This window comes from Juglans regia, chromosome 3, assembly GCF_001411555.2.
Source record: "Juglans regia cultivar Chandler chromosome 3, Walnut 2.0, whole genome shotgun sequence".
Taxonomy (NCBI): domain Eukaryota; kingdom Viridiplantae; phylum Streptophyta; class Magnoliopsida; order Fagales; family Juglandaceae; genus Juglans; species Juglans regia.
Window position 1 is genome coordinate 4,862,966 of NC_049903.1, and position 17,682 is coordinate 4,880,647.

Here is a 17,682-nt window from a genome sequence, read left to right on the forward strand (position 1 = left end):
TTTGCAAAACTTACGCATGAAAACCATGTCAATGTTTCAAAATCCGAAAACCGATGTGGAAACGTTGGGATCAAGAGTGACGTCTGTCTGACCCTCCACACTCTACAGAAAGTAGTTGCTTTGGCAATCGAAAACACCTCCTGGTTCTCATCTGGCTCCAGCTAGGATGGTCACAAGGTTTGTTTGAGGGACCGTAAATTCTACTTCAAGTCAGAACAACTATCAAAACTGGCTCAATTGTGAAAGAAAGGTTGTTCACCATAGATTTTGTTAATCCCTAATAACACGTGTTGATGACAGATTTAAGTGACGGTCTATTAAGTGGTAGACCTATAGAGTCACTTAAAATGTAACCATAATTAACAAGGATCGCTGGGGATTGAGAAAATTTTAGATGAAGAGTAACATTGCTCCAGTTGTAATGCTCACGGGTCAACATTAAACTAACAGTAATGAACAATTAAAAGGCATAGACATAGAAGCAGCATAGGTAATTCACCCAAAAGTAGAGTCATTTACATAAAAGGCAGCAAAGAACGAAACAGAAAAGACCACCATTCACTATCAAGCAACACACTCCAGTCCACTAATCTTTATGAAAATGGCAATAAATACAAAACCACGTTCTGAACTTTAGTCAAAAGGCCATCCTGAATAACCCGTATTCTGGTTGTTCTCATGAATGGTTGGAGAGCTGCTTCCAGCAGTTCCATTATTATGGTTAGAGCTAGAATGAGACGAACGGAATGGCCACAGATAAGAGAATGGATTCCGTCTTCCTGGATTATCCCTGCCACTATTCTCCCTTCCATTGGCATTACTACCATAACTGCTACTTCTACTTCGACTACTTGAGCTGCGGCCAATATTTATTCCTTGTGGTGGCAGTTCTTGGCGGCACACAGGGCATGAGTTGTGCTGGACTAGCCATGGGATAATGCAGTCTGAGTGATACATATGATAACATGGCATTTGCCTTGCTTCAGACCCCAGCTCAAATTTATCTTTGCACACAGGACAGTGTGAATCAGAACGAAGATGCCTCTGAGCAATCTTAATGGTTGGCATCGCATCAATTGAGGATCTAGATGCCGGGGGAGGGCCTCGCCGATCGTTAGCTGAATGTTGTTCAAACAGCTCTTCCAGTCCTGGACCTATAAAATAATCACCAGCATTACCCCGTGTAAGACCAATCCCAGGGGTCCCATTCAAAATAGCTTCAATCCCACCATTTCCAGACAACCTAAAAGGAATTTGGCCTCCAAAGATCAGCAGAGGACCAAAACCAGGAGCATGTTCCGGAACTGAATCTGATCTAGCTCTGATGTCATGGCTATGGCTTCTGTCTGCCAATCGATGCCTCATAAAGGCTGAGAAAGCTTCCATAAATCCTGACCTCCTGTCGTGATTTTCATCAACGTCCAGTCCAAAGAAATCAAATGGGCTGATGTGCACCATATCATCAAGTTCTTGAATAAATCCTCCATTACAGCCAGGGCAAACTGCATCACGTCCTCGCAGTCGAACTGGTCGATTGCAACGGTAGCACCAATGGGTGTTTCTTCCATTTGACATCCTTTTCTCTCCCTCTCCCCTGGAAAATTCTTGAAAAATAAATCCAAGCCTTGTCCCTGCAACTCCTCAATATTTTTAACTCTTATTGGAACATGCTGTCTAAGTTTGCAATATAAATTAGATATCACCTAAGCCTTTGAAAAAAGTAGGGAGTAAAAACAAATCAACAGGACTGCTGAATTATAATATCAAAGCCTCATCTCCACTAGTAGGACCAAAAGCGAATATTGGAAGATTTCATAGCCATCAAAGAGAATGGCTGTCATTGTCACCAATCAAAGATGACATTAAACAAATAACAACAGAGCTTCATCAAATGCAAATCTAGTTACTATCAGTTGTGGCACCATTCACGGCACATCCCAATACTCAATGAGATTCCAGCTGAAAAGCACTATGTGGCACACAGTAGAAATGTTCAACTTAAGCATTCCAATACACCACAGAAAGTATAAAAGCACAGAATATCCCGAACAGAAGCACCAGAAGGCAATCTGCAACGGGATCGAAAGAAAGAGGAAGTAGGAATTTTCCGAATTCTAAGCTTTATTTGTTAAGTTTTTCTAGGTCAACAAAAAAAATTAACTCCAGATCCATCCTGGAAAATATGATTAAATTCTACATATGAACAGAAACAGTTACTTAATGTGACAGATCTAATCCAGCACTTCAACATAGAGAAAATTTACCAGACCTTCGTTTGTTGCAGAGAAAACAGTGGAAAATCAAAGAAAATAAAATAAGAATTACCAAAGCATTGTCCGTATCATTTCTGGTTTCAAAATCATAGAACGTTGACCTCAATCAAAACCCAGGGTAGAATAAAGCTTAAATGGATTACAATTTTGGTCATTTATAGGATTCGAACCGATAGAAACCCCAAAAATCGGATGCTCTAAATTTCTCAGTATAATTTTCTCAGCTACCTACCAAGCAGAATATGAATCAGAAACTACATAATTATCTCATTTGAAAAATTTATTTAAAGAATTTCAGAGACTGTGTTGGGTCGTACCTTTCAAGAGGAATGAGTGGATCGAAAGTCTCTTGCGAAGCGCGAGCCAGCGAGAGAGGGAGAGAGAGAGAGAGGAAGTCCCTGACTCCCTAGGTCGACACTAATTGTTTTTTTTTTTTTTTTTTTTTAATATATAAAAAATACTTTTCTGAAGTTGGGATAAACAGTCAAATCATTGTCGTAAAAGAGTATCATTATTTCATATCAATAATGTCTTTGTTCGTTCCAAACTGGGCCCACTTGCACTTAAATGAGCTTGGAAAGAGACTTTAAAAATCTCAAACGGGCCTGGGTTTAGAGGTCCAATCTGCAAACCAATGGGGCTAAGTTTTATATTGGTCTTAGGCCTTAGCCCAATTTAAACAAAGGATATAACTGCAATAATGTTTGCTGCACTCAAATCATAGAGCATTGAGAGTTTAAATTAAGTGCTAGTTTTATAAAAATATCTTACAAAAATAAATTTACAAATGACTGAAACTTAATATAATATGTCAAATTTACTTTATAATAAAAAGTTATTTATAATCTAACGTATTATATCATGCAAGATCCAAGTCGTGGGTTCGAGAGCTGGTGGGAGAGAGAGATCAAGATCAGTGCTATCTCTTAGCATACCTTACCTAGATATATATATAATATATATATATATATATATTTATACAATGGATAGCTTGAGCCGAAAGCCTTCAAGGACCAAATTAGTCATGTTGAGAGTTTTGATTATGAATTGGAAAGCCCAATTAATCTATGCACCAATGCCTTAGTTTATGATCATCTCTACTCTCTGTCATATTCGTTGACGTGTTACATTTTATGTTGAATAAAATAGCATTAATCATGTACGTAGCATACATCAACTAGTATGATTAGCTAGGGATGTGAAAATTCTTGTAATGAACAACATTTCTCTATTTTAGGTGCCACGATTAGACCTATCTCATTCCTTTCATTCGAAGCCAATGAATGGTCTTATATATGGTCAATGGCACCACTCATGCATAGTTCTTAGGTACGTACCAATATTGGGTCCATGATTGGGGGAGGTTCAACTCCCCAACTACTAGAGCTGATATTTCTCAACAAATTTCCTAAAAAAAAATAATATGTATGTATATTCTCATTCCAATTATTTTTCCCTTTTGTTGGCTTTAAATCATTGCGAATTTACCAAGAACCTGATGGCTTGATGTGACACACACACACATATATATAGCCTAGAGAACCTAGGTTCGAAACCCTTGCCTCCTTGTATAATAATAATAATGGTGAATTTACTTGCGTTTCTATTTTGCTAAATGCTCTCAAGTCTCAACATGAACATATCCTAATCACTGTGGACCATTTGATTAATTAGTTTAGTAGAGATTCAACATTAATTTGAACACGTACGTACAATATGCTTTTTAAAACTCATGATGTAATAACCAGATCTTAAGATTAGGTCATAAGATAAGTTTTATGTATTTTTTTTATAACTAAAAATATTCTATTATTATTATTATTATTATTATCAGATTTTTGAATTTTTGGTTTGAATTCAAATCTTAGTTTTTTCCTGTCTCTACTGAACCTCATCTCTTAATTTTAGCCTCTGAAATAATCACATTAACCTCCAAACCCATACGTTTCTCAGTGTTAGTTGTTAGTATTCTAATGGAAACTGACTCTGTTGATGATCAATTACTCCACTCCGCACGTCTCCACTCCCATGCACATGCACGTCTCTATTCATCTAGGTTTCCTTTTGATTCTCAATCACCTATATAAATATATATATATATATATATATATTACGCTTATCATTTCTGCATGGAGAGGAAGCTCCAAGCCGCAAACCACCATCACCCACATTCCTCCACGACGACTCCACACTGCCCAGACCTTCGTGAGCCCTTTGTCCGTTTGCCATACAACACCGCCAACCACCTCATCACATGTAAATCCAAACCGTTGCAAAACACATTAAGACAACCTCCGTTCTATGTAACCAACCACTAGAATAGCCGCCCAAGCAACACCTCGGAAACAAGACGCACAACACCCTTCGCTTTCACAACCCACTCCCACCGTAGCCTCCAAGCAGTCACTGTGCCCTGCAACACAATAGCACTCGGTCATTCCATATCCCATGCAGAAGCAACCATAGCTCTTCCTCTCCACCCTCGAAAGCAACCCAAACACAATAGCCACCTTCACCAACTTCCGTGGAAAGCGAAACTGGAGTTGCTCTGTTTTGAAGCCAGGGAGATAGAGCATCCTCGCCCAAACCGAGAGCCATGTTTTTTTTGCCACAGTTGGGCCGCGACACCACCATCAGCGGCAACAGATGACTCCGGAGGTCAAGCCTCCACCGCCCAGTGATGCCCAGCGCCACCATCTGAAGCCCCATGCACGCCGCATGGTGTGTAAACTTTCTCTCCGTTCTCTCTCACTCATTCTCTCTCTCGGCGTCGCACTACATTGCCCAGAGGAACCCAGCCGCGCCACATTGACTCCCAGCCGTCGAGCACTTCCGGCCGCCCAGAATCGCCGAATCACGCCTTTGCCCTCAGTGAGCCCTCTGTTTTGCTCTCGCACGGCTTTTCTTCTTGATCTGTCCGTGTGTTTCGGCTTAGTTTTTAAGGAAACCTTGATTCACAACGGGCTAGTGTGCCCTAAGTATGCAGTGCTTATTTCAAGTGGACTTCTGTTTTTATGGGCCAGGTTGTAACTCTTACATATTCTGATCTTTAAATGAATTTGTATTTTAATTGGACTTGATCTTATTTTTATTTCAACAACAATTTTAGTAATGTTATTGGGCTTAATATTTTAAATGTCAGTTTTTAATTAAATAAATATATTAGTCAAAAGCGATTTTTATAAGGAAGTGTTTAAAGAATTTGAAATATATTTTAAAGTATATTATTGAGCTTAATATTTTGTTAATATTCCTTTGTCTATTTAGTAGAATTTTCATAAAATTATTATGTTAAGAATATTTAAACAATATTAGTATTTATTAGGTTTCTTATAAGATTTAATAATTATGTTATTTATAAGAAGGGAAACCTATTTTAAGAATTGAAGTTTTATGACTTATTTAAAATAGCCCAAGTATTCTATTAAATTATAATATGTTATTAGTATTTAAGTAATTTAAATGCAAGGATTTATTGATTAGTGTTAAACAAAAGATTTATTTAACTATATTTTAGATTGTGAATTTAATTAAGTAGGATATTAGCACATGTTGTTCCTAAACAGATTTAGTGATAGTTATTATTGCGTATAGGTGACGAGCTACGAAGTGAGATTCAGGAAATAGCTCTGCAAGGTAAGTAATTTAATCATAAATTAGGATCATTACAATTCAGCTTATATATAAGTATTATTCAAGCCAGTTCATTGACAGCCATTATTTATGCACCACTCATATCATCCAGCATAGCATACGATCATATTATTCTGCATCATATTCAAATTCAAGAATTATAATTATGTATGTATTATGTCATGCATCTCATATGTATAAGATATGTAAGCTATCTTAAATTCAAGTGTAAGATAAGATCAGATCAGTTAATCAGATGATCATTCAGATGCATGGTACCAATGCAGTTCAGTTTCAGGGTGGATGTGCAAGCCATGGACTCAAGCGTGATCCATCATTATATGCCAGAATACTATCAGCGACTCCTTTTGCTGCAGCGGGACGTGGGGCCGGTGCACAACCTCGCACACAGAGTTAAGTGTGTTGGACAGTCAGACCAGTCAGTTAATTCAGATAAATCAGTCATACATAGCATAAACATCAGTATGAACAGTCATGAATTTTAAGCTCTCAGCATGAAAACTTTTATGAAAATTTTATGTTTATTATGTTTTCGTTGTGATGGATTTCTTGCTCAGTCTTTGACTCATTTTAATTTATTTTCATGTTTTTAATCACCCAGATGAGGATGATGAATATGAACAGGCATGCCAAGATTAGAAGGATAAGTTGATTTAGTTTTAGACCTTTTAGAATAAAATTGTTTTCATGACATAAATTTTATTCAGTTTATTCATTTAATATTTTTGGAAGACTTTATATTGGACAATTTTTCTATAAAATAAATCTTAAATTTATTTATTAAATATAAGATCTCTTATTAAATTTATTTTTAAAAAATACGTGAGATTCCTATCCTACAAGAATGAAGTGTACATTACACTTGAAGAATACACTTTCAGGCTTATATCCTTGGGATCTGAAGGGACTATATATTAAGGAACTTTAATTTGCACCTAAAAGTGAAGACAGCAGTACCCCATGCAATTTTGATCAGAAATAATCTAAAAGAAAGGAATGAGATGAGTGGTAGCTGCTGTGACTTCCTCTTTTTCCCTTTTCTTGGATCCCCTCGTCTTTTCCCTTCCCCCATCCACTTTATCCACGTGTAATTTTTTTAATTTTATATTTATTTATTACGAGATAGATATACTTTTCTTGTATTGAACGTAAGCAAATCCAATGTCCTGTCTGATGATCTCTTTGGCATCAACTTTTTATCCAGAATATTTTCATGATGTGCTTTTTAAACATGACTGACTAATTATTATTATTATTATTCTTTTAATTTCGTATGATCTTGATTATCTTTTGTGATATTAAAGTGAAAAACCAAGAACCAATTGCATCCATGCAAAGAACCTTCCAGCTAGCTACCCTTGATCCTTTTTCCATGATCGTGGCCACGCGGGCGGGTTTATTTCATTTTAGATGGCAAGCTTATCTTGGAATCTCTTCGATCGATCTGTGTCATCCAATTTAACCCATTCATCAATCACGCAACATCAAATAAGAAAAAAAAAAATTAAAGATGGATGTGGGGCGGGGTTGACCGCCAAAACTCAAATTGACTACCCATGTATATATATATATATATATATATATATATATATATATATATAATGTCATTCTCAGAATTGAATGTTGCCGGTACTGGTACGTCCTGGTATATAATTTATTAACAATGGATGAAAGAAAGAGAGCCAGCAACACAAACAAACAACTTAAAAAAACAAAATCAAAAATGTGTGGCCAAACTGCTCCTGGAAAAGTCATTCCAATGAACACAACACACCAGACGATCGTGTTGCATGCGTCCCACAGGCCACAGCCGAGGTATCTATGCGTACCCTTACTGTCGGCATATATATATAGAATTTGCCAAAGCTTTTTGGTCATCATGCCCAAGGCCGCAAGTCATGCATGCATGCACGGCCATCATGTCATGCATGTGAGTTTTAATGTTATCTCCATATATATATATATATAAAATATTCATTATTTTATGGTAAATAACATAACACATAGATATCAATTTAAGTGGCTTAGAACGATCATCAACGTACGTACAGTACTCCCATGCAGTAAAGAGCTTACTAGTAATAATAATAATAATAATAATGGTAACTTAATAATTAGAACAACCTTTTCAAACTTTCTTGGTAAACAATCATGTTTGGGCATTTAAAATTGTGACAAGTATACAAAGATCTGGACGGTTGGAAGGTTAAGCTTAATTTGTTATCGAAAACTAATGAAGAGGGCGCGCGCGGACGTGTTGTACGTACGATGTCAACTCTTGTTGGGTAAGGCAGATTGAGGTAGCTAGAGAGGGATGATTCCATGAGTTTCATGTTATCACATGAGCTTCCTCGATCAATCAAAGGAAAAAGACAGGTCATCCCAGAAGACGTACGTAGTACGTGGTCCTAATGCATGTGTATCATGATCATGAGTATGTGGTGGGAGTACTACTTGATCAGGGAGTCCCTACCTATATTAATATATAGCTAGGTCACCTTTTAAAATATATTAAAACCTCCATACATTATTTTTTTTCTAATTTCGACCGCGTTACTTCATTTTTTTAAATATTAAAAAATATACAATTTTATCGATAGTAATTAACTTTTCTATACGTTTGAAAAAAAAAAATTAAAAATTAATATGATCAAATCCAGAAGCTAAACAAAAAGTTAAAATTTTATTGATAGTAATTAACTTTTTTTCATTTGTTAATTTGTTTCAATATTGCTATTGGGAAGTCAATGCGTGACCCACAAAAATCTGGGACTGATCTTCATTTCTGTAATCGATGGTTGAAATTTAAATATTGTTTTTTCATTGATTGATGGTATATTTGGTGTGATTCATGCATAATATGTAAAATTCTCAAAAGTTGTAGGCTAGCGAGCTAGAATGCATACCTAGCTAATGAGGTTCCTAAAACAATATATACCAATGACATGACTGATCAGAATAGAATCTTTTTTTTTTTTTCATTTTGTTTTTCTTAATAATGACATCAAAAGAATAAGTGAGTTATCATGAAAGATACAAGCTTTTAATATCGAATAATAATGCAATATTAACTGAAGAAAATGGCTATTCTATTGGGTAAAATCGAAACTAGCTATATATTTATGCATGTGTGTACAATATATATCCTTTGAACTTTAATATATATATATATATATATATAGATCGATACCAGAAGTTATATATATATATATATATTGAGAATATAAAACAAGTCGGTAATTGTCACATGGGTTTGATCTTATTTTTATTCAATTTTCAGCCCAAATATATATGTATGAGCAATTTTATATGTAATCGTAGAGTGTGCAATTGTCATGCAATCGTTTTGAAAAAAAATGAGATCTATTATTAAAAAATTAATTTTTTTTTTACATGGATCCAGTATCTTTTTACTTTTTTTTAAAAATAATTATACGATGTTTATTTACTCACGATTATAACTATCATTTATATATATATAGATATAAATATATTTATATTGGGATATATGTTTGGTTCTAATATATAAAAACAAGCAGAGGATTTTAGATGGCTTCTAGTTTTTAATTCTATTTCTAATGATAGTGGGATATTGTTTAAGACAGTTAATTTGTTGAATAATTGAAAATATTAAATAATATTAAATTTCTAATGATGGTGCATGTACGTACCATCAGCCATGGAATATTGCTAATCTGCCCGTCAAAAAATTACACGCTTTTCTTATGAATGAAATGGTCGTTTCTAATATTCTCGGTCAATCGTCTCTCTATGATTCTGAGATTGTGATTTCTTCAAATATAAATTTTAAAACATTAAATACTATTTTTTTTTTATGACTCAAACATTTAAAAAAAAAAATCATGTGGTTTTCAATTACAAAAAGTAAGGGGGGTTCAGCACAAGGGTAAAATCGAAAAGGAGTGAGTACTAGATCGAAGCTCAGTCTGGCATGCTGCAAACGCCGTTATAGATGCTGCAGCTAGCGGAGCCAGCCAAAGAGATGAGCCGACGGTACCGAAGCCAAAGAGGTGTATAATAATATTATATTATTATTATTATTATTTTAGCTGTGTAGAATATTAACTTGGGGAGCAAGAACTGGGGAATAAAAAATTAAAAATTAAAATGCAGAGCTTTCGGTGTAAGCATCGGATGTCAAGTCGAACCCTATCTGTACTCCTGATTTTGTTTTTTAATAAAACAAAATTATATATATATATTTAACGCCCATATCACTCCGCGTCACCTCTTCGTCATGCCACGTTAGTCCTTTGCGTCACCGCTGGCGTATTCTTACCCTTTCCCTTTCAAATTTCATTTCAAAATTTCTTCGAGCTTTGCTACACAACCTCCACCACACTCTACACTCCACACTTTTTTAAATTTTTAATATTTTTTTAATATTTTTTTTGAGTTTATTCTTTTTAAATTATTTCAAATTTTTTATTCATTATTCATATAATAAATATTTAATAAAAGAAAAAAATAATAAAAATAAAAAATAATATGGAGTGTGGATGTTGTGTGAATAGTAGGAGGTTGAGTAGATTTTTTGAATTTCTTCTAGAATGTGATGACCTTTCCTTGCCTCTCTTCAGTCTTCTCCTATATCTTCCATTGCTTTCCACTTTGCTCTTCCTATTTGATTGGGTATATTCACCAACAAGTTTCACTCTTTTCAGCCTTTTCTAATTTATTTATTTATATAATTTTCATATTTAAAAAAAAATAAAATCAAGAACAGCTTTGGAAACTGTACTACATGGGATATTACAGTCTCTATTTAAAGATTATATATATAGATTTTTTATTAAATAAAAAAATATCATTTTAAGAGGAATATTTTTATAATTTTAAAAAATTTTAAAAATAAAATTTTTTAAGCTTGCTTTACGGTCCTTAAATAGAGATTGTATATAATATTATTCTTAATGTACACTTCCACGGAGAAATTAGATTAGTACACTATGATCACAAAGATCAGGTCGTGCAATTAACCACTATTTTTCCAACAATATGAAAAGGGAGTGAGAAAAATAAAGAAGAAAAGAAAAGCAAGTAAACTTGGATATGATATATATATCTATATATATATATAATGTGTCAATGCAGCTTGACCAGATCATAATCAATACAATTATAATAGTGATCATATATGACTCAGTCAAGTCACCAGTCCATTCATGTGCTAGCTCCAACCCACAATATGTCATGTTGTTATCAATTACTTATTGGATTCTTGAAAAATTATTTACTTTTTTCTCAAACTTTCTCATGAGCATGCATACATGTGTACACACCTACTAGCACCATATAGATGATATATATATATATATATATATAGACACTAGTAAGGGTGGTGCGTTACATATTAAAAGTTAAAATCTTTAGTAATAATTCATCTAAAAAAATGTAAAAACTAATATATTTTTTTAAATAATAAAACATCATCATCTCATAGCAACACGTATAAAAAAGTGTAAAAAAAAAAAAACACTTCAAAGGCAAATTGTGAACAACATATATAAGGTAAAAGTTTTTTTTTTAAGTTAACAAAACGGTTTTGTTATAGTTTGAGGGAAATATATACATTAAATTATATATAGCATGCGTTGCAATGTTTTTTACGCAAATGTTATTATATTTAATTTTTATCCTATTTTACTCTTGTTAAACTAATTAACTTATTTTATTCATCATCTATGATTCTATACATCACATATATTTATTATGAGAAAAACGAAATAAAATTAAAAGAGATGTGGTGTGTGATGTAGGGTATGATAAATAAATTTTTTATTAAAATTAATATTATAAAACTGTTAACTTTCGATGTTGTATCCTTCTCATAAGTCATGTAGCTCGAGACATCTGATCGATAAGGCCAAATGAACTTTTATTTTTCATAATTTTTTTATACTCTTAAACATTTTTTTTAAAATTATAACATTATTAAAAAATACTTACTTAATTATTATTAACAAAAAACAAATATAAAAAATTAATCGATATAAATGCTCGAATCCAAAATGGGTATCCTAAACGTTTTTCTTACTTCGTAGTTCGAAGAGAGGACACGTGGATAGTTGCAAACCAATGTTTTTCTTCTTTTCTACTTTCCCTCTCTCTCTATCCTTCCCCTTGTTCCCCTCCCACATCGAAACTCTCTCTTCCCTTTGTAAGTCATTGATGTCTATGTCTTCAAGCTCAAGTTCCCCCTTTCTCTCCACCACAAAAGCTCATCGCATCCTCTATCGTCACCGACGACTTCGCAACAACTTAGACTAAGCATTTTCATTCTCTCCCACTTTTTTCTCCACAAAATTTTATCAATTTTCTTCTCTTTCTCTTTATGTTTTTAGATCTAAGCTATGTGAATAGATCTCTGGGAAAATTGTGCGTCTTGGGTTGGATGTTTGGGAGGAGACGTTTAGGACCGAACACAAAAAATGAGAAGTTTGGAAAGTTTGCATTTTTCTATCATTTCTAAAAAAAGTATACATTTTTTATTAGTATATTAGTCTTTAATGGTTTTCTGGTCCATTTGGAAATCAAATGAATGACATATTTTTCTGCCCTATCTGAAAATTACACAAAATAGTATTTACTCTCAATAGAAATGACACAAGATGCCTATGATTATAGCCCACCGATATGGTTTCTTTTGTTGACCTCTCAGATCTTTCCACTCTTTTGTTTGTTCTACAACTCTTTAGTGAAATAGAATTTTAAATTTTTTTGGATTAATTGGTTATCCGATTTAAGAGTCGTTTCATTTGTTTGGGAGTTGATTATCTTGTATACGACCTGTGTATGTTGACGTTGCCTAGATTTCTACTAAGAAAGTTCTTATAAAAAAAGATGGGGATTGATGTAAGACAAACTAGAGCAAAAAAATGCAAAGAAATTTTCTCGGCAAGAAAGTGAGATACAACTTTTAGACTTATCCGTAAAAGAGGCGACATCGCATGAGGGACAAAATTGAAAAGCAAAGAAATAAGTCGGTGAAATGAAAACAAAACACAAAAGGGAAGGGAATATCTTGAGAAAACACTTGGTAAAATTGGGAAAAAATGGTAGTTGAATAAACACTGTTCACCAATCAATGGTAAAAACGAACTAATATTCAGTCAAATATGGGCATTAGCAGAACAAAAAAAAATCAAATAACACATAATCAACGGCAAAATTGTAATAAAGATCACTCACAGAAGAGCATAAGCATAAAGTAAAATACAAGAGTCAGGACAAAAACTGTAATAATAACTAGCTACATAGGGACAAAAATGGAAAGTAAAGTATTAAACAAAAGTGACTATTAATTTTTGTTCACTTAAGATAGCCACTTTTATGGTATAAGATATATATATATATATATATACATTTATCCTGTTTAGAAATATTGCATAATACATAGCTCGAAAAGACGCGTATATAATACATATATAGGTCAAGTTGAGGTGATTTATTGAAAAATATGCCCTTTGTGGAGTTTCGATAGCATATAAACAATATATAGAGAAATACTTTAGATATAAAAGAATTATGCATAAGTAAACTTATAAATTGATGTATCTTGATATGATACGTCAGATTATAAAATTATTTTTATTATGAAATAGATTTATTAGATCTTATAAAATTATATCAATTTATAAATTTTTTTTATATAATTCTTTTTTAGTGTGTATGTTACCGTTTTCGTTTATAAAACTTAGCGTATATATTAGACTTTTCATATTTATAATTTTGAAGGAAAAGAAAAAAGAATAAATTAAAAGCTTTTTCATAAATTGGAGAAAGAGGCATATTGGAGAGAAAGAAAGAAGGGCACCCACCGACCGTTGGCGAATGTAGGAGGTGGTGGTGGCATTTACGAGGAACATAAGAGGAGACATGTCAACTCCAATGTTACCTAACCCCATATTTGTCCGTTTGACGATCAGTGAATGAATGCATATATATGGTGTATCCTTTTTATTGTGAGAGTTGCTACCCCTTGAGCCACGTTGCATTAAACCCAACAACCCCTTTAATCGATTCTGTTCATACTTTCCCTTGTAATATTTCTCTTCTTATTATATAATCTATATTAATAATTAAATGATCTACATTTATATATTTTTTTCACAAGAATATTAATTTCATTTTCACCAGCATGCCAAATTCACCTGGCGTCTGTGGTTTTTAACATGACACACTCGTGTATATGTATAGATCAGAAGGGGGGAAAAATGGGGATGGACCGCTGCCATTATTGTTATTACAGTACAGACAGGGGCTGAAGAGCAACCTCATTAAGAAATTAAAAGGAGATGGAGCCCACACGCTTCCAACGTCGCATCTCAAAACTCGGCATCATGTGATGTGCAGTGGATGGATATCTTATAATATTAATATATATCTTTTTAGATGATTTTTTTTTAAAATATCAACAGCCCCACACTACCCGTGACTGACAAGCAGTTTTAAGGTCAAAATTTGTAGACGAGACGTTGTGCTTGCGAAGGACAGGGAATAATATTATGGTTATGGATGATTAATTATGAATTTTCTAGGAATATGAAAATCGTAACATCCTTTGTAATTGAAGTACTCTAACCTCATTCTTTAAAATTATAAAGCAAACACAGCTCTCCAATTTTTACTTAAAAAAACAGTGGATAAATTAAAATTAAAGCGTGCAAACGGTAACGGCGCAGATTTTGAAATGACGAGAGGGGGGGGATTTTGAAATCAAAAAAGAAAAGGAGATAAATAATTGAGAGAGGAGGGGATTGGGAAGCGAGCTTAACGCGTAAGATGAGAAGGGCCAAGGACGCGGCTTGACCGTCCGTCAAGGCTCAAAACTCAAACTCACTCTCTCTCACTCTCTCTCTCCTTAACAGCATTCTTATAACTTCTCTAGTCTTTGCTACTACTAGTAAAACGAACACACCATTAACGATTCCCAACAGTGACTCCCCCCATATACTAACCATGGTTACTTTAACGTACTACTTTATTTTATTTTTTTAATTTAACCCACCCAGCTTACATCATGAGCGTTCATATCATTTTTCATCCTTTTTGGATATTTTCTGAAAATTTATAATTATCTATTTTGAATTTCATGTCATCAAAAGACAGTATTTTAATAATTTATTAATTTGTTAAAATAATATATACAGTGTTTGATGTGGTAATAATAATATTCCATCGGAAGGGAAGTAAAGCAATCATCGTGCAGCTTGACTCGTAGCTATAGTTTAGCGCCGTACAGGAAAGCTGACGCGTGTCCCTCACAAAACAACGCGGTTTCTTCCCCCACTCACCGCCCTATTTATTCCCCTCCCCCCGACTCAACTCTCCTTCCCTCTCATTTCCTTCCCCTCGACACCACCACAAAAAACCTCTTTAAGAACTTTCGGCCACTGCCTTATCTATTCCTTCCTTCTTCCTCACAATCCACATGCCGTATATGCGAATCGGAATGGCCATTTGGAAAATGCTTTGAGCGTTTCTTAAAGCCTCCTCTTTTCGAGCTCTGCTTCTACTCATAGAGAGAAACACTAACCCCGTGGCCTAGTAAACGCAACGACTATATATAGTTATGGCGTCGTCTGAGAACTTGGCAAGTATCGAACCTTGGGCCTTCCGTTCGGCCTTCGCGGATTCGTGGATATCCGAAGCTTTTGCTCGCGACAACGACTCCCTCACCAAGGCTCTCCAGAAATCTTTCTGCGGTGCTAACTTGGACTTCCTGCAGACCGATACCATCTCTCCCTTGCTCAACCTCATCAAGCCCGACACGGCGCCCACCACCCCTACCGTCTCAAGTCTCTCTGGCGGCTCCGACCCAGAAACGGTGGTCCCCCAGAAACGCCAGCGTAACTCGATTCCGGCGGTGCCGGCGGGAAAGGTTTCGAAACGGAAGTCTCGCGCTTCGAAGCGGTCCCAGACGACCTTCATCACGGCGGATCCGGCCAACTTCCGTCAGATGGTACAGCAGGTGACCGGCGCGAGACTCGGAAACTCGCAGATGCCAGTGGTGCCGATCCTGAAACCAGAACCTCAGAGACCCGGCAGCCGGTTGCCGGGTCCGGGATGCTTACCGACCCTCGATACGTCAGCTTTTTTGCTGGATCATCACCAGCAGCAGGCGATGCGACCCAACTCGGCTGCTGGAGCCGTAACTGGGGTTTCTGGTGCTGGCCAACTCTCTTTCGGGCCAAATATGGGATTAGCTGATGGTGGCAGTATTGCTGGCTTAGATTTCGACATGACTTTTCCGAGCTTTCCAACTTTAGAGTCGTGGAAAGTTATGTGAAACTTCCAGGATTAAATTTTTTTCTTTGTTTTTTTTTGGGTTCATCAGATATGAATATGTTCCTTTAATGTCTCTTTTTGATCTTTGGGACCCAGGAGTACTGGTAGTGTAGCATAATGGGGGGTGGATCTGTTTATAAATATTGGGGGAGACCATGTTTTGGATAGCTCTGTTTTCTGTTGCGCATAGTTTCTAGCTCCTTGTTGTCAGTGGTGTACTCGTGATATGGGAATATCAATATGGATGACTCTTTGTTTATTCCAAAATTTATGTGCATTAGCTATTTTTCCACCCAATAATTAATGTGGGCTTTGGCTTCTTTTATTTTCACTGCAAATCATCAACGCATTTAAATTTTTGAGAGAGAATCAAATTCAAGGTTCTGCATTCCGGAAGAATTTGAGTCATTTTCCGAGAAAAAAAAAAAAAGTAATCTTCTTTTTGGCCATTTAATTTCTTGGGTCATTAATGGACTAATTACAACAGCAAGCTAGCACATGATCATGATCAGAAGATATTTGAGCAAGCAAAGAAGATATATAGGTTACTTTTTTTGACTTGACCTGTTTGCTAGATGGTAGGTGTAATGGCTTAATTATAAACCGATTTGCACATCCTTGTGGAGATTAAAAAATCATTTAGCCAATTGAACTACTTATTTAATAGTGCAAGTTACCTAGTAAATTAATCGTATTATCTTTCAATAAATAAAATATAGTTATGGGGTGATCAAACGGTGTGATATGCATCGATCATAAAAATAATTTAATCTCTATACATATAACTTATATTAAATTAAAGGTTCAAAGTGTTTATTGATCAAGTCAAAAAGCTTAATTAAAAAAAAAATCAGCCTTATGTTGCGTTTGGTGAGAGAGTGGATGACTTTGGTCTTGCTTTTCATAGTAGAGTTTCCTTAAATGATGGCGTCAATAATGTTAATTATTGTTATTATCATTACATATTTTTAACCCTTCAAATAGTGGAACAAAATTTTCACTTAATGGTAAAAAATACTATTGCAAAAGTGGCTTGAAATTTACTTTTTTAAGAACATGATATATATATATATATATCGTTTTGAATTAATTAATGAGAGGTATATATTTTCTGAACCGATATATCATGTAGAATAGCTTTAATCCCATTAAACCTAATAATCGATCGGGGCACGAGGTTTTTCATTAATTCATCTATGGAATATTCATTGGCCTTAAATCGATCGATGTATATACGAGGATGAGATATGAATTTAAAGAGGGTCACGTGTATTGGTTCTGTTGGATTGCACAAATTTCAGATCAGATGATCAATAGCATGCTGCATGCATTTGTGTATAATTGGTGGATGCAATATTATGATCATTCGTGTTTCGTGAAAGCAGCAGCCAGTACATGACTACTACTGCTTGTCGACATTTACGTGAGCAGTGAGCTCAGTCAC

At 34.7% G+C, this 17,682-nt stretch overlaps 2 protein-coding genes across 3 annotated transcripts; one reads left to right on the forward strand and one right to left on the reverse strand.

Annotated features, from left to right (window-relative positions):
* Positions 1 to 453: 453 nt before the first annotated feature.
* LOC109008136 (probable E3 ubiquitin-protein ligase RHC1A) lies at positions 454 to 2,730 on the reverse strand. Of its 2 annotated transcripts, none has more exons than XM_018988126.2 (2): positions 2,591 to 2,730; positions 454 to 1,594 (listed from the first exon to the last, which is right to left on the reverse strand). In XM_018988126.2, exon 2 carries the CDS (start codon positions 1,573 to 1,575, stop codon positions 634 to 636), a length of 942 nt encoding a protein of 313 aa, XP_018843671.1. In that variant the 5' UTR covers positions 1,576 to 1,594; positions 2,591 to 2,730; the 3' UTR covers positions 454 to 633. The 2 variants fall into 2 exon arrangements, with proteins under 2 accessions (XP_018843671.1, XP_018843670.1); XM_018988125.2 differs by having other exon boundaries at positions 454 to 1,631; positions 2,591 to 2,702.
* A 12,517-nt stretch (positions 2,731 to 15,247) lies between these two features.
* On the forward strand, positions 15,248 to 16,505 carry LOC109008139 (calmodulin-binding protein 25-like). Its single transcript, XM_018988128.2, has one exon. It carries the CDS (start codon positions 15,523 to 15,525, stop codon positions 16,237 to 16,239), a length of 717 nt encoding a protein of 238 aa, XP_018843673.1. The 5' UTR covers positions 15,248 to 15,522; the 3' UTR covers positions 16,240 to 16,505.
* Positions 16,506 to 17,682: the final 1,177 nt, after the last annotated feature.